The 21,794-nt window shown below is 41.0% G+C and overlaps 1 protein-coding gene across 10 annotated transcripts in view; it reads left to right on the top strand.

The window, feature by feature from the left end:
- Nucleotides 1–21,794, top strand: part of EHMT1 (euchromatic histone lysine methyltransferase 1) — a 169,291-nt gene that overhangs the window by 49,693 nt on the left and 97,804 nt on the right. For 4 of the 10 annotated variants that reach the window (XM_077835752.1, XM_077835753.1, XM_077835754.1 and 1 more), the window contains one exon: nt 19,557–19,644. In XM_077835752.1, coding sequence (XP_077691878.1) covers nt 19,599–19,644 — 46 coding nt within the window. In that variant the 5' untranslated portion in view covers nt 19,557–19,598. Of the gene's footprint in view, nt 1–1,659; nt 1,682–13,084; nt 13,217–16,427; nt 16,464–19,556; nt 19,645–20,151; nt 20,296–21,794 lie in introns of those variants that run through there. The other 6 variants (XM_077835756.1, XM_077835755.1, XM_077835760.1 and 3 more) reach the window with 6 other exon arrangements.

A 21,794-nucleotide genomic window follows, 5' to 3' on the forward strand; every position in this document is an offset into this window, starting at 1 on the left:
TCTCTAAGGTGCCACAAGTACTCCGTTTCTTTTTACCAACTGCGTTGTACTCCAAAATATACTCTGGTGAAATGCATCTCACTGATGCTCTGCTCGAAAGGATGTGTGAATAGTGAATGTCAATACTTTGAAAGTGAACGGGAAGCCATCATCAACACTTTACTACCCCCAAAATAATTTGGTTAAAGCTAAAAACTACTAATTGGCTGTGGAGTGCTATATTGAATTTGTGTGCGTGTGTGTATATATAAATTGTCAATTCATTGCATACCAAATGTAAGCTACATGCGAGAAATGTCCACCTCGCATGTGAGTATGCTGTAGATAGATGAAAACGGTACCTTTAACTTGGTTTATTTCATTAAATATATTTGAATCCCCTTTCTGTCATTCGGGTGGCTCTAATTTGCCTCCTTGGAAATTTAGCTTAGAAAAAGAGGCACTCTCCTGACCCAGTTACCCGCTAAGCTAGTCCAGGGATTCTGTGAAATGCTGTGTTGTGAATATCAGGTTGTTCTTCGACGGCCCAAAACAGTTGCATTGAAGTAGACACTGTACATGAACTAAAGAAGTGTTAGTTATGGGATGCATAGAAAACCCCAGTGTCAAGTAGTGGTGCGCATGGACGGTTAACTGATTTCAGTGTCCAGAGGTTTTTTGGCTAAGACCCAAGATAAGGAGTAGGGTGTAAAATAAAACTTTGTCAGGGCTAATGGCTAGTTTTGTGCCCATTCCTGCAAACCGTTACTCATACAACTAGTTTTTCCTTATGTAAGTAGCCCTGTTGAACTAATGGGACTACTCACGTCAGTAAGGAGTAAAGGTTTACAGAAGAAAGTTCATCGTTTTCACAAGAAGAGTAGTTCACAAGATTTGCACTGTGCCAGTGAAAAATGCCCGATGGACTTCAATATTCAGTGACTTTGTGTATTTTGTAATTTGTAAAGAAGTTTGGAGGGAAAAAATACTCTATGTATTTTGCTGAACTAGTGTTGAAAAATGAATTGAGGGTTGACTGGACAACAACAAATATCCTTGTTTGTTTGGTTTCTTAAAAAGTAATTTGATGTATGTTGCAATTTTCTTTTCCCATCATGCGTTGTAACTTTCCTTTGGAATAGTTTTCCAGGTAATATAGACTAAATTAATGTAGATTTAGTTTTAAGATGAAAAGCACTATTTGCATAGTGCACTCAAAGCATCAGTTTAAGTCTGCTGTAAATGCATTTTTTAATGACTTCTTATGAAAATGTTCTCATCTGTGAAAGGCCTAAGGTGAAAGGTGAAAATATGCTAGTTTCAGTGTCACTATTAAATGCTACTTTTTGCATAAAGCTTGCCAGAGACAAGATGTTCTCCTTGCTTTTGTTCTAAAATAATGCTTGACAACTGAAAATGCAGCCTGCATTCCACATATTGAAAGATTAACCTTGATGACACAGTGGATGGAAACAGTGAGGTTGACTGGATCATGATGAATCCTGCACCTTTTTTGCTAATGACACTTCCTTATGCTTACATTTCATTAAAGCTCTGAAATGGCTGAAGATGCCTTTACTGAGCATGCTCCAGGGTGGAAGCTGCACCCATAGAGTGAGATGGATTTGTGGCTGAAGGAGTTATAGGCCTGAAGTCAGGATCTGGAAGGAAACAGCAGCTCTCTTCAGACAGAACCACAGAGGTAGGGGAATTCTGGAAATTTAATTCACGTGCCATGGGGCTTCCGTAGGGATTCTGATTTGGGAGTAAATAGACCAGATGGAATGGTTCTTGAGGAAAGTGTTGGAATTGATTCAAAAACAGCATAGTTAACCACTCACATAAGATGGCTTCAAACTGCTTCCTGCTGATCAGCGTGGAGGATTTTAAAATAATGACCTTTACTGACTTGCAAACCTATATAAAGAAAGAACCTGTCTAATGTTAGGGTTATGACATAAAGCAACAACAGGCAGGCCACTCGGAGACAGGGCTGGCAGCGAAGGCTTTGGATTTGTCTGATTGTGCCTTCATGTTGGAGAACATGTGATCACGCTCAGTGTAGGATTGTGGTAACCTCAGTTGTTAATTATTATTATTTGTAACACTGAAAAGGAGCAGATCTACATTTCAGTTTGAATCCAAAGCTGTTTGGGGTTATGGGAGTGCAAAGGAATGTAAAACTAACTCCCTTTTTTATTTTGTATTCAAATGATTATAAACAAATTAAACTCCATGAAATCAATTGTCTTTCTAATTTTGCAAGAAGTGGGGAAATATATATATTCTGCTCCTTGGCCGACATGGTGATTTATGCTAGTTGTCAGGCTGGAGTCAACAGGGTTTAGTGTTGGCAAGTAAGTTTGAGGAGAAGAACAGCAATCTGTTATCTGTGTTGGGTTGGGTTTTTGCATTGGGTATGCAGTTGCTAGCTTTTTCCATGGGATTTTTAATCACCAGCTGACTGGTGCAGTAGAAGGAGGTGATTGACTTCAGTTGGTGTACTAGCAAGCCACATGGTATAGTGTTAATAAAACATTTAAATTGGCTGTCAGTGTTTGTTGTAGGGAGGTGTAGTGACAGTCTTACTTAGTGTAGAGAAAGGGGGAAGTTTGGTGATTATAGAAACATCTAGTCAGTGCTGAGATACTGTATATACTCTATGGGGAACATGGTATTGGCTGTCCAAATTCATATCAGCCTGGTTCTAAAAAAAGATACAAATGAGTGTATTGGATTTAGAACAGTATGAAGAATGGAGTTTTGGAATTATAAAGTTAGTGCATTTTGCATTTTTCCTTAACAGAAATCTCTGTGATTATGGTCCATCTTTAGACTACATCCGGTAAAGGAGTTTGACTCGTTAGGACAACTCTGGTTATTCCTTATAATGTACTTTAATGTGTGACTGTTTAAGAGTGAAACCTGCAGGTTTTGATTTTATTGCTCAGTTCCAGATGACTGCCTTACATGGTTAGATCAATCTGTTGAGTGATGAGTCAGTTTATTACCTAAATTAACGTGCATATTTATTGCCCAAACCTGCATTTCTTGCACATCCAATTCTCCCATTGCCTTTGCTGAGAATTGTTAGAGCACAAGGAAAGCATGACGCAATCATTAAATAGCTTGTTTGATTTATCAACTTTGTAGTAAGTTTGGTGTCAGTTTTAAAGTGCCTTTCAGAAGGTCTGTCCTGCGCCTCAGACCTCTATGGTACATGTCTGGATATATAGCATTTCTCATTAGTAATAGGTGATGGTGGGCTAATAGTGGAGAAGTGTATGAGGAAAAAATAAGTGTGTGTATATGAAATACATGGATTGTGACAATGCAGTTTATAAGCAAAGCTTTCATTTTCATTGGCTCATATGTGGAATATATTTATAGCTTTTCATGATTGATCTCATTGGCTTCTTCTCCCTCCCCCACTGAGTCTCTGATGTTGAGAAAATTGGGGCTGAAATTATCATGTATGGTCAAGTCTCTTGGAAGAGGAAGTTTGACTTAATAGTTTCAGAGGCTAAGGCTCATGTGACACTTTCCTACTGTGTTTGTGTGAAAGGTAAGATAGCCTTAAAGGTCCACTGCCATCTCATGGCAATTGCTGAAAAGCAGTCCCTTTTAGAGACAATTGAGTGTATACATCATGCTTTGTGTGTTTGTCTCCCCTTATTGCTAGTGATATTTGCATGAAGACAGGATCTTTGCTTTTAAGAGTTCATTTCCTCCTGCTCTCCCTCACACAAATTCATTATGTCAACCGAATCACTTACAGAGCCATCACCTGTGATATTGCAACCAGAGGTTGATGATTTGGGGGAATTAATAAAAGCAACATGAACAGATGAATCCCAAAGATAATATTTTCATGTGGCTGTCTGTCCGTAATGCTACAAAATTAGGTGGGAGGTCAGTAGAGGGAAATACAAGAACATATGAAATTTAGAAGCAGAATTGTCTCTAAAATGATCTTCAGCATTTCAATGGAGCTGCAGCAAAAGTGAGAGTGAATGGAAGCAGCCATCTTTACTGCCTGCTTCACTGACATAAGGCTATGATCATGACTAGTATGACTGCTCTGTGGATCCACTGAAATGTCTTTGATCCCTGCCACGTCTCCCTTCCCAAAGAAAAATAACAATACTTCTCTTTGCTGAGCAAATGGTTACTGTGGTTAAAGCAATAAGCTGGATCTCTGTTCTTGAAGGTGAAATATGCATGATGCATTTGGTACCCTGGCAAAGCTTTATTTGTACAGTACAAGCTTCCTGTGTGCAGAAGCTAAATGAAGGGGAAAAGTGGAAGTTTTGCATTTCCAAAATAGAAATGTTGATTGCCAAGTAACTGCATGTTAAAGCTGAAGGAATTTGTAAATTAGGATTGTTAGGACTACAGTATGTTCTGAATTACATACACCCTGTCTGCCCATTATAAATTTAACCTTTTCGTTCTAGGGCTGCTATATTAATGAGATATTCTGCACAGTCTTATAAAAACGCAGGAGCATCTTCCAAAGAGCTCATATCTCACCAGCATCACCACAGCGTAGGGTTTCACAGCATTCTCAATAGACAGTCACGGGGCATTTTTACACTTCAGAATGGCTAACAACAGCATCAGACTTGTTGAGTTTTTGGCTTTAAAACCTTTGAAGACACCCAGCTTTCAGAATGTGGGGTGGAATGTGATTGCAGCAGCATAATTCACAAGCTGACCTCTCAGAATATTATCGAATTATGATTCCTGCGAGGTGCTGAGTGAGCATTCAGCACCTTCCACGCCCATTCGAATCAATGGGAGCTCAGGGATCCAGCCTTCTGTTTAAGTAGGGTGACTAGACAGCAAGTGTGAAAAATCGGGACGGGGTGGGGGGTAATAGAAGTCTATATAAGAAAAAGATCCAAAAACCGGGACTGTCCCTATAAAATCAGGACATGTGGTCATCCTATGTTTAGGACATAATTCCCCTAAATAGTCATTGAGGGAGCAAGGAGGTGTTCTAAGAGATTGTGGTGGCACCGATGAGCAGTTTTTTTAACAATGGAAAAGTAAACAAGGGTTCCAAGAGAAGCACCCTCATTTCTAGGGAAAGTTACTCTCTCTCTTAAGATCACCTCTTTGCCTTATTTTTAAGGTAGCTTCAGAGAAGACAGAAAAGCAACTTCGTTTCTGGGTAGATGTGAAGTATGAATTGGAGAGGGAGGCAAAATATTGCTCTTCTCACAGAAGGAAAAACCTCCCTTTTCCTCCCACTTTTATTTCTGTTGTGAAAAGGACATATATAATGGTGTGAATTAAGCAAGAGCTTCTTAGGAACCATGAGTCCTTTGTGAAGGAAGATGGTTGTTCTGCTGTCTTTCTCTTTAAATGTGAGGTCCTAAAAGGATATTCAAACTCTGAATCACAGAAATGAGGCCAGAGAACCAGGAGTTTAAAAATAAGATTCCTGTTGTTTTATGGTCCCCTGTAGAACACATTTTTTAAAAAAAAACAAGTGATAAGCTGTCCCTGGGAAAGGCAGTCCACACTAGAGAGAGTTTGAGGGTGAAATTTCTCGGGTATACTTAGGTTAATTCAAGGGGAGGGGGAAGGAAAACCTTACTTGGAAAGAAATGACTGTTTTGTTTAATTTGTGTGTGAATTCATTCAACTAACATCCATTTTAGAGAAAGATTTGATTTTCCTGAGGGGTGGATGGAAAGGAAAGATCAATTCAACTTGATTTTACATGTGTAAAGTCACTGAATAGTTAAATTGTTCAACCATCTTCTCATCTGAAATGTCAGTAGTTTTCTGCTTCAATCTGTGTGTGTGAGAGAGCATGCGAGGGGGAGAGAGAGAGGCAAAAGATGGCTCCTCTTAATGTCTTGCAAGATCTGTCTAGAAAGAGGTTGTGTCTGTGCACTGCCTGGCTTCCATGAAATGGCTGCAGTTTCCACAACACTGAGAGAGGCTGAAAGGAAATGGTCTCCTATCTGAGCATGCTTACTGTGGCATAGGAACCTGTAGAGGGAGCTAGGTCATGTGGCCTAAGCAGGAGTGTTGTTCATGTGGACCAAGAAAGAAACAGCAAGAAGCACTGTCTATAGCTTCCATCAAATACCAAGCACCTTAAAACAACAGTGCAGCTTTGCCCTGGGCATCAAACAATAACATGATAGCGTTTGGGTCTGACGGGACACAGTTAAACTCCAGAGCTGCGAACAAGACTGTTGTTTAACTTCACTCGTAGGTATTGTAACTGATTATCTCAATGTGACTTGCAGCATTCCATTGAACGTTAGTTCCAATTTCTCTCCTGAGACATGATGCACACACAGAGTTACTTTAGGATATTGGCTTTTCGATGCCAGTGTGATGCAGCTTATGGTATGTGCAGTGTTTTAAGGGCCGTTTAGAAGCTATTGTTTTCTCTTTTGCCTTCATAAATGTAAAGAACTTGACCATTACCTCACCAACCAACACACAAATAATCTTGATCCTTTTATGTAGTGTCATTGTGACTTTGTGAAATGTTCCTGGTAAGATGCTAATTGATTGCTTTGCTTGAGTTTTTAGTATAATTGCTGAAACCGTCCCACTATGTTGTCTGAGGATCATCAGTGCTTAGTGCTTTGGAGGAGGTGCTTTCAAAATGGAGGGGAGATTTGAAAAGCAAATTGGAGTTTGCATTAACTTCTGTTTTCAGTGTCTCTTTAACCTTAGCAGCGAAAACATTTCTTGCACTGAGATGCAGTAAGACGTACTGTATTAGTGAGCCTACTGAAAGAACGAATACTGTAGCATGCTTTTGTATCATTTTTTTTAGCTTTCTCTGAAAATGTGTTTTGACTAAGTTAGCTCATTGACTTTGCATTTGTAATGAGTTTCTCTGTATCCATTCCCACATTTTTAATGTTAGTTTTGTAAGATCATGCCATAAAGAAGTATAGAGGAAACATTAGACCTGTTTTAAAGCCATCTTTGGTTAGAACTACAGTAAACTTTTGTAACATTTCTGTCTGAATTGTCAGGGTTTTTTTGTTTTGTTTTGTCTTAAATAGGTTACCGTTACAACTTCCAGTGATTGATAGAAAGGCCAGAAAAAAAATCCTATTATAGATGTATTATAACTGAATCAGACAAAAACCCAGTGGGGGAAAGTGATATCCTTGCTTTATTCTGTCGTCTCAAGTTTTCTTTCTTTATCAATTTTATCCCCTCAGCTTAGACTGGTGTACTTTAACCATTTGGTAGTGAAACTTGTCTGAAGTGCTTGGACAGAGGAAAAGAATGTCGTTTTAGTTGATGCAGCATTAGGGAAGATCCCTGCTGTTGTTTAACCATTACAACTTAACATGTACTGTATATGGGGAATGGTGCAATAAATACTTGGTTTAGAGCAAATTGAGACTGTTTACGTTTTCAGCTTGCTACAATAAAAGATCATTAAAGTCCCATGCATTGCTATGGACACTAAGAGAGGAAAGAAGGGGAATCTTGTCAGATATGGGTTCGTAGCTCAATGTTAAAACTAGAAATGTAGTATACTTGATTCTTATGCAGTGTCTGAGGAAAATAAAATCATTGGACATTTCAGTATCGCACTATGGATTTTTAAGGTCCGACACAGGCTAGGTTTTCCTCTTCATCTCAGTCCATTGTGATGCAATAAGTTGAATGAGTGTTTGTTTTAATCTTGAGAGAAACGTCTTCAGTCCTAGTTGATGGGAAAGTTGTATTTTCCATATTCAAGAACTAACAGGAGACATTATATTCTATATGAGCATTTCCATTCCTTCTCTTGTCTCCTCTGTTCTTCCCTATCCCTCCCTTCTCTGTGGGAGGTTTTCCTGAGAAGTATTAAGCACAGAAAACCCCTCATTTTGTATTATGATAAATATGTCACTTCTTGCATTTGAATCCAGTCCAGTTGATCTTTGCTTACAGATGTTCCTGCAAGTTGCTCAGGCAGTTTGACTGGGAGCTTTAGCAGATATGGGGGTTGCCAAGAGTTTGTGCTTAATTGTTAAATGGAATGGAGACAAACTGCTTGTGATTTTGAAGCTAAAACTTCTTATTTGACCTTGCTAGCTGAGCTAGTCGTATCATATGGTTTGACATGATCTCAGCTCAGAACTGCAGCACCTAATACTGTGCTATCCATTCATTGACTTTTCTTTTCAGGGACTCTGTTTTGTGATATGTTTTTAAGGCTGGTTATGTAAGGTCATATTGTACTATGAATCCCTGAAGTGAAAAACTGCAGTCCTTCAACTTAGCATATCAGATCTCAAGTTCACTTTCAATTGGATACTGTAAATTTACCGATTAACCCATGTGCATTTAGCCCAGCATTCAGAGGGTGCACAGTTTATTACACAGAATATAATTAGCATGAGTGTCTTCAGTTTTAAATGCTAATATGCAGCATCTCCTTTTGTAGGCAAGAGCTACTCTTGAAGGCCACTGAAACAGAACACATTATTGCATGGCTTTAAAAGGTTTTTTCAGGCTCGTGATCAGTCATAGGTGTGGCATTATGTCAGAATGCTGACAGATTATCTTTATTAACTGTGTATTGTACCAGGACAGAGGCAGTATCCCTGTGATGCCTGAGATAATAGTTGTTCCAATGGAAGCCCTGAAGTGTGCAGGTTCTCTGTGAAATGGCTGCAGCTTGGAGTGAACAGTGAAATGGTCTCCACTGGGCATGCTCACTCTGTAGAGGGAGCTTTTATCACATGAGCAGAAACTGAATCACTGTTCATGAGGATCTGGAATATGCAACTCTTTGAGTCTTCATCAAAAGAAGACAACAGATGTCTGCAGGTACAGTAACGTCTAGTGTCCATCCTCCATGTGTCATAAATAGCAGATTCCCTCAGGTTGTGTCCGCAGACAGACTGTTGTCAGGTAGTAAAGGACAAAACCTTTGAGAGGAGGAAGACAGTTAAGATAATAATGGCTGGATTTTTTTATTTATTTTTTGCCCTACGAAAGGAAGAACAGCACGGCAAAAATATATTACATATGGATGCAGCATGCAGGGTGATGTGTAGGGCTTCATTCAAAGGAGGAGATTTAGAGAGTAACCTGCTCAGGAGCTTGCTTTGCCTACTTTCTGCCTGTTTTCTGATGAATGTTTTGTTCAATAGACTGTTGTACACAATTCTGGGTCTTAAGTTATGTGTGGTGAAGGACGCTTGCACTCAGATTCTACAAATTCAGTGAGTCTTTCACTTATCTAATTTGTTGGGGAGTTCTTTGGGTTGTTTTTTTTTTAGCATGGAGTCTCTCTTTCAAATGTGTGCTTCTGTATTGAACTCTCCCCGCATTTCATATAAGTGAGAGGAGAAAATTCTGGAATCTTTAAACCATTTGAAGGATGATCTTTCAAAGACAAAGGAGAGGCCTGCAGCCACATTTCATTTGCTTGCTAGAAACATTTTGACAGTCTTGCCTTATGTCAAGGAAGCCTACAGTTTTGCTTTTGGGGTGGTAGGAGGATGAAGATTGTATTTTATTGTGGGGGAAAGAATCCTTTTCCAATAACCCGCAGTCCAGATTCGGGAATGATTGAACCATTGATATTTCATTTTATTTTATGGCAAAATAATCATGCTGGCAGATTATTGAAAGTGTTGACTAAAATCCTCACACCTAGTTCTGCCATGTACCTTTTTTGTTTACATTATGTGTAAAGAGCCTTGTGGTCTAGTTTACCATGGACAAAAATGACGACTTTCAGTATAAGGGGATATATATTCCATCCTTGACCTTCAGTGTTGTCCCTTGATTGTTGCAGAGCTTCCAGAATTGATGATATTACCAACCCCTGCTGGTATGTAAAATCTAGGCCTGTAAAATCTGCTTAATGTTACTGCCCACACACACACGCACGTGTGTACATGCGCACACACACTCTTACTAAGAAGAAAGGTGAAAATACCATCCTAAAGAAACCTGTCCTACAAATGTAGGGGAAATGATGGACAGTCTGTAACACCCTGCTCCAAATGCCTGTTGTTTATGCGATAGTCTGAAAATGTTCTTAAGAATGTCATTTTTCCTCTTTTGAATGCATATTAAGAGCCTGTGTATTAAAGCTGTTGGGGAAGAGACAAGCAAGGTTTCTTTTCCAAAGATAGTACTAAGAAAAAACAAATTCCCTGCCTGAAAGCGAGTGATCATTTGCAGTCCAGAAAGAATGTGTTTTGGGTTGCAAGTAGGCTTGTGATAGAAATGCTGAGATAACGTTGACTGACTGTGGTACTAAGAGTGCTCCTATGTTATCATGGCCATGATGATATCGGTGTGATGGAATATTCCTAAGCATTTTAGGCAGTCTGGCATTGCAGACTGAAACCTTGCAAATGCTTTCAAAAGGTGATGCTGAAATGCCCATCCTGTAACCTTCTGTTCTGTTTTAAAATTTGGGTCAGTTTTCAGCGGTGTTAGGGTTAATAGCCATACACCTGTTTGTTTTTAGGTCTTCTTTTTTTTCCCTGTCATATGAAACTGAGCATTATGCTCATTTTTATAGTTACAGTACACCTGGCTTAACCAGCCTTCCAAAAACTTCATGAAAATTTACTAGCCCGGGCACACTATTTTTTTGCCTGCCTTTACCATAGTTATTCTGGAGAGAAAAATGATATTGGACTTGTCCTCAAAATTATTTTTCATTCGTCCCAAGCAAATGGGCGAGTCCAATTTTTGCTAGTCCAATCTATATAAATTTATGTAGCTTCCTGTGGATGAGACAGAAATGTAGCTGATGTTTAGTTATATATGGAAAGTCAGGACTTGCTGTAGGATTCAGGCGCTCTTACTCACTTCCACTGGAGTTGGGAACGCTCAGCACCTCTGCAGATCAGGCCCTTGGTGGTCAAAATGAGACTTCCAGCTTACCATGGGCCTGATACCTAAGGGCACTCAGCACCCTTCAGTTGTTTTGAATTGAGGGTGCTCAGTATCTTGAAGGATTGGGCTTGTGGTGCGGAGGTGCTGTTTGGATCTGGGCATTGCATGGAACATGAACATCCGGGCTGGTTGTATGGCAGGTTTTGTATTTTTCCTCTTCTCCTAGCATTTGAAAACCTATCTAGTTATACTGGTATGCTGCAAGAGTCCCAATGCCAGTGTGACCTCTCTTGTACAGTACCATCTCCTAATGAAAAAGGATTGCATGCTTCTTTGAACCATGGAAGGGAAATATTTCATTCAGATAAACAAGGTGTTTAAGACCCTCTGCCATTGTGACTAGCAGGTTTGTAAGAGGAGGAGGGAGATATGGTTTGACATCAGGTGCCTTTTATTGTTTGTTTTTTCTTAAACAATTCTTCCCTTCCATCTCTTTTCCTGATACTTGCAAGGGTCAAGGAACTAGTGTGGAGACTTCTGTTCAACCAGGAATCAGAGAATAATGTTGCCTTTCCGTTGAAGACTTGAAGCACTTAAAAACATGTAGTAACTGCTGTAGGGCCTTGAAGGAGCTTGTGTTCTTCCTATGCAATCTACTGTCAATACCCTTAGCGTCAAATCTCGAACTTACGGCTCAATATCATTTTCAGAGGTCCTTTCTATTACTGCACATTTTAAAGAGGCTTGAAATCAATTCCCTTCACAAAGGAGAACCTGGAAGTTGTAATGTGATCGTCCCTAAGTCCCATTTCCTTCTTCCCTCTGTTATGAACCTCCTCCCCCCTTTTTACTTGAAGTTCACTTCTTGTTCTAGCACTTTGGATCTTCTTGTGGTGTGCAAGACAGCCTGATTTGTCTCTGGCTATGCTGAGGTGGTGTTGGGGTGGGAGGCAGAGGGGAGTGAGGCGGAATGGGAAGGTACACTCAGCATGTAATAATGCATGCCAGAACATACAGTAGTCAGTAAAGCAGCAGGAGTGAGACACATACACAGTATAAGCTAACAGGAATGTGTAAAAAAACAAACAAACAAAAAAAACCCACGTTGATAGCAGGATAGCTTTTGAATGCTCTAGGAGCCAGAATAAGAGCTGTTTAGACAGTTCCTTCCCTCTCCTCTCATCCAAGGCAATTCATTTTCCCTTTAAATTCCATCATAGAGGTGGAAGATGGTGGGGGGAAGGTGTAAGGGAAGTCTCACATGCACCGTTCCCTGAGTCACTGCCATTCTGAGCAGTAGAATGCCTCGTGCAAAGGAAGCATTTAACAAATTGTCCTTGTTCCAAGGATGAGGAAACTTAGGGCTCTTCTGGCATTTGCTCTTCTTCCCAACTCGAAGCTGCTTTCACTTGTAAAGTATGGGGTTAGGCATAAAAGGAGAGAGAGAGAACTGGAACACAGAGTAGCTTTAATAGCCTTGCAAGGCTTTTCATGGAGCTCTTGGTGTTAAATGAGGAACTTTTCCCCCTCCTCCTTCGTTTTCCTGTGTGCCTGTGAAAATATTCTGCTTTGCATTTAAAGGGAAAAACTGTATTTGCTGGGATGAAGCCAACTTATTTATTCAAGGGAAATACCATCTTCCCAACTCTTTCTTTTTCAGGGGAAGGTTTGTCAGAGGATGGCACAGTGGGTAGAATATTAGATTTCTAGGTGACATCGAGGTATGGTTGTGATTTGAAGAAGCTAAAATCATGGCTGGCATTTTCCCTTGAAGCCCTCGATGTCTATCTCCCCCTCCACCCCCCACCCCCCCGGCCCCCCAAAGGGTTAACTCTTGCCTGCTAGATTGAATTCTTACAGCAGGTGGATTTTGACCTACAACAAACAAACACCCCCCCCCCCCCCAGCATTAGAATTTGTAGTTTCCAGTGTTTATAATTCTCTTCCCCAGATTGGATTTTTATTGCATGACATGAACTTGACTGCATCCGGGTTGTAACAAGAGACTTGGATCTGAACAGGGCTGTGAATTAGCTGTTGCTAGTAGAAGCAAATAGTAGCTTCTATTTTACTGTAAAAAAAAAAAAATGGCAGGTCACTGTGTGTCTGTAAACAATGCAGTTATGAAATGGCAGTGCAAGGCCGAGCTGAGCATGCTCAGGAACAGCCTGTAGGGGGAGGTGATCAGAGAAAGATGATCTAATTCAGTGCAATTCTGGGGATTGAAGGAAAAGACCAGGCTCCATCCTAATGACAGAGCAGAAAAAATACTTCTGGGACGAAGCCTTTAGGCCATAGCTGATAGATTCTGAGGATCTCCTACCTTTAGGACTTCGAGTACTGACCTGTGCTGTTTCGCTTTGTCATTTTCAAGAAGAGTAAAGTCTTGGTGAGGTTTTTCTGTAGTTATTAGAAGAACTGGCCCTAGATTGCTCTCTTTTTTTTGTTTTTGTTTCTCTCTCCCTCCCCCTTTCTCCCTGTCTGTTTCTCAGCTTGCAGGAGTCAATGTAGTGCTACTTGGTCAAGACAACTAACAGATGACACAAAGTGTTGTTTGAAGAGGCTGTGATCCTGAGCAAGGGCCTCTCCGCTCCAAGAAATCACACTCATTTGGGCTGGGGGAGTGAACTTTATTTTGTGTGTCTTTTTCTTGCCTTCCACCCCAGGATGGCTTCTGAAGTTGGAAATGCAAAGTGAACCCTTTCTGCGACTTCCTCCTGGAGGGAAAGGGAGAGCGAACTGTTCTGCTGGATATGACAGTTTGGTAGCGGGTGGGCCTTATGGCTCAAACTGGTGGTTGAGTAATTTCAATGAGAGAAGCACGCCAATCTTGGTGTTCTAAAAGATCTGTGTTTGCACCCATTGGGCTTTCATGTTGGGCTTTGCTTCGGGTACCCATTCATATTACATTTTATTCTTCTTAGACTTCTGGGGTTCTGAAGTTTCTAAAATGGATGTTTGCAGCCAGTGGGAGAGTTTTTAGCTTTTGCTACAGATAATGATGGGTTGCCGGGTAGGATCTGACTCTCCATTCTTAAGTTTTTTTTCCAGCGGTAGGGCAAGGAAAACCGCAGCTGTGAATAATGCTCCGGAACTTCTGTCAACTGCAGCCTGTGGAAGGAGGAGATGCCTTTGTCTGCACTGATTTGAGGGCTTGTCTATACGCATATATTGTACTGGCGTAACTATCCTGGTATATGGTCAAAAAACTATCCTGGTATATAGAACCCTCCTCGTGTGGATGCTGCTATAATGGTACTTACACCAGCTTATTCCTGTACAGGAAGGGAAGTAAGTTGTACCAGTATAAGGTACCTTTTGCACTGGTGTAACTGCAGCTACACTAGGGATTTTACTCAGATAACTATTCTGGTTAAAAAAAATGCCTCCACCCCCCCAACTGCCATAGTTATATCAGTACAAAACCTGCACGTTGAGCAGGCCTGAGTGGGAGGCCCTGCAAAACCCCTGTTTGCACAAAAGCCCAAAGACCATTATGAAGTTTGTGTTGTAAAAAGTCAATTTGACATATATCCTGTTATGTTTCATGCATGTGTTTGGCTGTTTCTGGCTTTTGCAGGCAGAGACTTTTACCTTGTTCCAACCCCTCCTCTCCCACCCATGCTGCTTTGGAAGATGTTTTTTTTTATAGCAAGAATAAGAGAATCTCATTGATAGAAGAAAATATTCATCTTTAGGGAGGGAAGGAAAAGTCTGTGTGATGAATCTGTCCTCTGAATTGCTTGGTAAAACAAAAGAATCATAAGACTAATTTGACTTGAAGGCCAACTTCAGAACGAGAGCAGTGCTTGTTTTGAATATGGTTTGTTAGACACAGTTCACATGATTGCTAGCAGCTTGTAAGGAAGTGGCCTCAACTTAAAAGGGGCTTTGAGAATGGTGACTGCTCTGTAGGCCAGGTACATTGTTGGTTGCTTTTCTTCCCCTTACTGAATGAAGTTATTCTGCTTGTTCTGTTAAGAAATGGTCAGTGTGACACCAGCAAGCCTTATCCTAGCCTTAGCAACTGGACAGCAGGACATGATCAGTACAGACTCCTGAAATTAACACTCTTCACATGCCAACCAAGACCCCCCCCCTTTTTTTTCCCCTGCAGTTGTTTTCTTAATAATTATTTCCTAAATAATTAGCTGCTAAATGTTTATCTTCTTAAGCCAGAGGATATTATTAGAAAGTTGATTTTAGAGAGAAAATTGAGGGGAGGGGGGAAAAGAGAATGGTGAATGGGAATCTGCTGCTGCTGGAGTTGCATCATTTATTAAGGGCTTTGCCTCTCTTTCTTGCTTCAGTACATATTGCATACCTCGCTGCCGCCTTGCACAGTAGGTGAAATTCTGCGTTGTTGAAGTGCTTGCTGGAGATTTGCCTAGGAGTAGAATTTGATCTGTTGGGAGACCGGGTGTTGTAACAGGGGGGTGGGTGGATTGTGGGGAGTGGAATAGCAGCAGTGTCCTGGAAAGACGGGCTACATATCCATTGAGGCTTTGAACCTTCTGGTTGTAGGCTTTATAGGCCATTCAAGATCATTCCTATGTCATTCTTTCCTGGTCTGCAAACAGATGTGTTGATGCAGATAGTGCCCTGAATGCTAAAGAACATAATTTTCAGTGTGCTCTGCCTAGTTTGAGAGGAGAAGGGTTAGTCTTCCTTGAATTATTTCCCACCCCTGCTCTTCTTCGCATTGACCTCTTCTGGCTGAGTATCTAAATGAGGATAATGTTTCTTCTAAGTCTCAGTTTACTGGACAGTTAATTTTAAGACAAAAAGAGAAAGCTGGTGAAGGTTTACACCTGAGCATATTAAACTCTTATCCCTTTTCTTATCCGCCTTTAGAGAACTCTGGTTCATGATGTAACTCGCTGGTCTCTTGGGGGCTACTGGGGGGAGGAAAGCTACAAGTTGTGATATGCATGTGTTGTCTTTTATATGTAAACCTTATTGGAACCAACTGGCTATGGAGCGAACCTGGATGGCTAAGGACATTTCCAAAGAGAAGGCTGAGAAGGTTTCTTTCTGGTTTTCAGCTTTTTTTTTTTTTTTTTTTATTAAAGGCACCAGTTTAGTTTCTAGCTCTGTGTTTGGAAATGCTGCAAAGCCTTTTCTTGGATTCTCTAAACCGTCTTCCATTTAAAGCAACAAAGAGAGCCTGATTTCTTGTACGTAGAAGTGGAAAGGGAAAAAAATAATCAACCCTATTATGACTCCTTGGATTCTCATGGCTTTTAAAGACCTAATCAGTGTGCCTTTTAAGATGCAATATATTTTATTCCCTTGAAAGCAAAAAAATTTAAAAAATGCTTCATTGGTTGTGGTGCATAGTCTTTGTGGAGGCTCTCCAGTGATTGAAGATTAATAATCACTCTGTTGTAGGCAGGGGAATGGAGACAGACGGCTGCAGGAAAGGAGGGGTGGGGAAAAGAGAGCGTGAGACTTTTATTCTGAAGCAGACTGTGCTTGGCAGTTGGCTTTTGTTGGGACTGCTGTTAAAGCAGACATTTCTCTGCTAGGAGGGTGGGTATAAGATTTCTCTGCCAATCAGGAGCCGACAGATTGGGGCATGGTGGAGTGTGAGCAAAAAGGGAAGTTTGCTTTGAATTTAAGGGGAAAAAATGGAGGTATTGACACTTACAACAAAGTTGTTGCTAACAAGTTTGGGTGAAATTGTGTGCTGGATGGAAATGGATGGGCAACTGGACTCCTGCTGATTTTGGAGGAGTGTGTGTGTGTGTGTGTGTGGTGTTGGTTGTGTGGATTCTGCAGGGCTCTGTTTGTGTGAATACTGTCTTCAGGCTGAAAATGTTTGTCATAAAGTTGATGCAACTGTCTTTTGATAGAGCTAGAAGGAGGAAAGCTGCCTCCTCCCCAGGCTTTATGGGAGGCAGGCTTCGAATGCTTTGCAGCAATTGTCTGGTGTAGCCTCCTTTTGATAAGTATGCTTCACGACTTCCAGTAGTCTTTCCCTCCCACTGGGCAAAGATGCATTGTGCTGCTTCAGACATTGATGTTGGGGTTTTGTCTTGGGTTTTTAACGAAAAATGAAAGTGGTGGAACTGATGTTGTTAATGAGGACTGTTTGGATGTGGTTCTGGAATATGGACCATGCGAGCCTGTCAAAAGCAACCTAGAGTAACTCTGTCTGGCGGGGCACAGGTGTATTGGCTGTGAACTGGGAAAATGGAGAGTGCTGCTAAGTTTCTTTTATGATGATGGGAATTCTCTTAGAAAGCTGGTTTTGTTTGTAAGAATTCTGGGCAGCAGGGCAGTAGCTGAGACATGTTGCTATGATCAGTTCATTCTTCAGAGTTCTAGCAGTGACTTTCCTTTAGGCCTCTTCTCTTGCGTGGCAATAACATATCCCTTGAAAAGGATATGGGGGGGGGGGTATGTGAGATTTTTTTTGTGGGGGTGGGTAAGGTGTTAAATTTTGAAGTAAAGAGATTGTAAATCAGTTGAGCAAAAATGGCTTATCTTAAATCCTGAGGCTTTTAGTTGGAATCATTTTAAAGGTGGGAACATAAAAGGGCTTTATTTGAATGACATAAACCTCTGAAAACAAACTGGTCCCTGTTAAAGATACTGAGACTCTTTATTTTATTCCAGTTGCTGTAGCAAGGACGAGTATTCATTCTTCATGAGCAAAAACCTCTGGTCTGTGTCGTTGTGTAGATACCATGGGACTGATTCTGCTCATGCTTGCGCTAGTCTTATACCTGTATAATACCATTGGCTTGCTCCTGGTTTACACCAGAGCAAGGGAGATGAGAATTGGGACCTAAGTATACATGTGTGCATCAAGAATAATGTTTTAACTCTTGGCTTACCAAAAATGAAGTTGGCCTCCATTCAAACTTCAGGCTGCATTGGTGCTCATTTCACTGTGGAAAATGCACGTGTCCCTTTGGCAAAAGCTTGTCTTGTTCAGGCAGGTTGATCATATGGCTAAACTAGAGTTTACATCACTCTTTTAAAAAAAAAACAAAAAAACCCCCCCACCTTTGCATTTTTTAAAAAATCTGAAAATAGTGTGTCCAATGTTTGTGTTTCCTCTCAAATGGGATCTCCTGGAAATGCGCCTGTGTGGAGTGAGGCCTGCACAGGACACGTATTACTCATGTGGGGAACGATCCTGCAAGATGCAGAGCGCCCTCAACTCCCCAGGCGGGACTTGGGCCCTTGACGCGTAGCTGCTACATTTTTCTAGATAAAAAGGGAGGTTTTCCTGGAAACGTTTACAAGTGGCGATTTCCTTGCCATTAAAGACTTTCTCTTCTGATTAGCTTAGTTATCCATTGCTTTTCAGATGATGCCAGCATTTTTGTTTAACCCTCTGTGCTGTGGCATTGGTGTCCTTCCCTGCTCTTTCCTGAACAGCCTCTAGCTAGTGACATTAGCATGGGCCCTACGGGATGGTTACTAAATGGACCAGGTGGGCTTTTGCAATACACAATGGGAGAGCCTCTCTGCTGTAACACCTAGAGGAACTTGGCAGTGCCCCTGAGCTCATACGGAAACAAAAGTTGCCTGGTGGCTGATTATAGTAACACCAAGATCAGCTGTGTTGCTAGCCTTGGAAGGTTCAGACTTAAATGACAATGGAAAGGGCAATACTGTATGTGTTCATATCTTATCTCCTTTGTTTGCTTTATGGGAGATGGGCAGGGTTTTTTTTTTCCTTATCGCCCAATGTGCTTTAAACCTTTTGATTTGCATGGCTGCAGGCACCATCTGTGCTCTGTGGAGGCCTACAACAGTTGGCTTGACCTAGGCTTATTCTTCTTCTGTGATGCACACAGCATGAAATGGACCCTTCACCCTTGCCATTCCCCAACCCTTAAGACAGTTCTGTTTGTGTTAACCAGATGCAGCTTTGCCAGGCAGTTGCCATGTGTACTCTTTAAACTAGCTTGTCACTTTAGCCAGAGAATTGTGTCAAAAGGCTCCTCTCCTATGTTTTTTTTAAATATACCCTTTTCCTTTCTGTTGCTGCTGCGCTTTTCTTTATGGCCAGGCATATATAAGATAAGCAGTGTAGCTACCAAGCCCATATAGCAGCGGGATGCCAAGTGCCTCAGTGGCTGAATAATATAGCAGGTGTTCATTAAAAAAAGCAAAAACTGAGAAGTTAGATTAGGGTGAGAAATGGATACCATTAAACTCAATAAACTTAAATTATGTATTAACTGTTGCTTTCCTAGATTGAAGGCTTAACTCTTGCAAATTGTGTCTCTTCAACCTGGGAAAAACACCTATGTTTATCATCTTTGCTTGGCTAAGTTCTTGGCACAGTGGCCAATAGTTTCAAAAGTGACAAGTGAGTCTGATTGTCTCATTTTTGTGAGATACCCATCTTGACACCTTCATTCAGGTTCCTTTAGGGTGTGTCAAGGTGGGCACCCAAAACCACTAGTGAAAAATCTTGGTCCACATTTTTTCCCCATGTGATCTTAGATCTCAGCTATACAAGAAAATCCACGCGAATTAGATGTGCTGCCAGCTCTAGCAAGCCTTTGAATTTTTGATCTTTGACCTGAACCTTGCAGACAGTTTCCTGGAGTTGTTAGTTTTCACTCTGCAGTTTGCCCATGACTTTTTTGCCCTGGCATGGGAATGTAAACAGGATATTTTCACCATTATTTCTTGTTAAAATGTATAGTGCATGGATACTGGGCTAAACAGTAATTGTTTCTGTCCTTCCTCCCGCACCCCAGCGAACAGTGCAGAGTAAGGCAGAGACTAGGAAAGACGTCTGCATGAAGACTGAGCTGCTGAAAGATATTACCAACAGTAAAGAGGAAGGTAAGTGCATGCTTTGATCTGGGACCAAACCTCATCAGTGGGGACACTGCATATGGCATGGTTAAAATGAACCAATAGATTAGTGACAGTTGAGCTGTGTGTATTAACGACCCTCATCCTGCTCCCGTTAAAGGTAATGGCAGAACTCTGCATGGGCTTCTGCAGCAGCAGGATTGCACCCCAAAGGATGCAGATGTGGATCTCAGTCTTTGTTCCCACCCATCACGAGAATTGCGCTTCTCACTTCTGCTTCTGATGTGCCTCTGAAACTGAAAGGAGACTAGGTTACTTTGATCTCCTGATCCATAACTAGTTTGAACTGAAGTCTGTCTTTTATTTCTCTAATGTTAATACTGGTAACGAATAGTTCCTTAGATACTAGAGAATCCAGCAAGTTGCTTTAAGGAATTGTTTTCACTCAGGGGACAATGAGTGGCTCTTGCCCTATGGAGTTGGTTGCTAATTGCTTCATGATCAAATTTGATTTTTTTTTTTAATGTCTTGAAGCTTGTTTTGTGCTTTCCTGTGAGCTTGCTGTTTGCTTCAGGAAGCAATGGTGGCACTGGGGAATGACTGGGACATGGCCTGTCATTATGGGGATCTCCTTTACCTTGAACGATGCAGTGCACATCCTGCTTTTCATCACATAAGGTATTTCCAGCCAGAGTCTGTGTGTGTGTGTGTGTGTTGCACGCATGCACATGCAATCTGAGGATTTAATATTTGATCTCCATATTTAAATCTATATCTCTTATTGTTTGTTTTTTGTTTTTTGCCTTCATGGGGTCATTACTGAAGTCATTGCTTCTGCATGGATGGGCATAATTTTGTTCTAATCCCTAGTCCAGGACTGGGGTTTAGAAAAGAACTGAACTGGCCCCTCCAAAATATTTCTAGTCCTGGTTGAACATGAGATATCAGACCTTAAAATTCATATCAATATGAGCACCATTTTACTTTCCCTTTCTCTTCAATCCAGCATGGAATCGCAGAATGATAGAAATGTAGGAGGGACCTCAGGAGGTCATCAGATCCAGCCCCCGGCACTATCAAGTAAACCTAGACCAGCCCTGACAGGTGTTTGTCCAGCCTCTTCTTAAAAACCTCCAGTGATGGAGATTCCACAATCTTCCTTAAAAGTCTGTTACAGAATTTTAACTACTCATATCATCAGAAAGTTTTTCCTAATATCTAACCTAAATTTCCTTTGCTGCAGAATAAACCTATTGCTGCTTGTCCTACCTTCAGTGGACATGGAGAACAATTGTTCACCACCCTCATTATAACAAACAGGATTTAACGTATTGGAAGCCTTATCTGGTCTCCCCTCAGTTTTCTCTTCTTTTCTGAAGACTGAACATGCCCAATATCTTTAACCTTTCCTCATGGATCAGGTTTTCTAAAGCTTTTATCATTTCTGTTGCTCTCCTCTGGGCTGTTTCCAGTTTGTCCACATCTTTCTTAAAATGTGGCGCCTGGAGTTGGACACAGTACTCCGGCTGAGATCTCACCAGCACTGAGCAGAGCAGGACAGTTACCTCCCATGTCTTACATACGACGCCCCTCTTAATATATCCCAGAATGACATTAGCCCCCTTTTTTTTTTTTTTTTTTTTTTTTTTTGCAACTGCATCACATTGTTGACTTGTATTCAATTTGTGTGTGATCCACTATAATCCCCAGATCCTTTTCCACAGTATGACCACTTCGCCAGTTACTCCTCATTTAGTAATTGTGCATTTGATTTTTCCTTCCTAAATGTACATGTCTCTATTGAATTTTATCTTGTTGATTTCAGATCAATTCTCTAATTTGTCAAGGACATCTTGAATTCTAATTCTGTCCTTCAAAGTGCTTGCAGCCCACCCAGCTTGGTGTTATCCACAAATTTTAGAGGCATACTTTTCACTCCATTATTCAAGTCATTTATGAAAATATTATATAGTACTGGACCCAGGACTGACCCCTGTAGGACCCCACTAGATACACCCTCCCAATTTGACAGTGAACCATTGAGAACTACTCTTTGAGTCCTGTCTTTCAGCCAGTTGTGTACCCACAGTATAGTAATTTCATCTAAACCACATTTCCCTAGTTTGCTTATGAGCATGTCATGTGGGACTGCATCAGAAACCTTACTTAAATCAAGA

Source organism: Eretmochelys imbricata, chromosome 16 (genome assembly GCF_965152235.1).
Source record: "Eretmochelys imbricata isolate rEreImb1 chromosome 16, rEreImb1.hap1, whole genome shotgun sequence".
NCBI lineage: Eukaryota > Metazoa > Chordata > Testudines > Cheloniidae > Eretmochelys > Eretmochelys imbricata.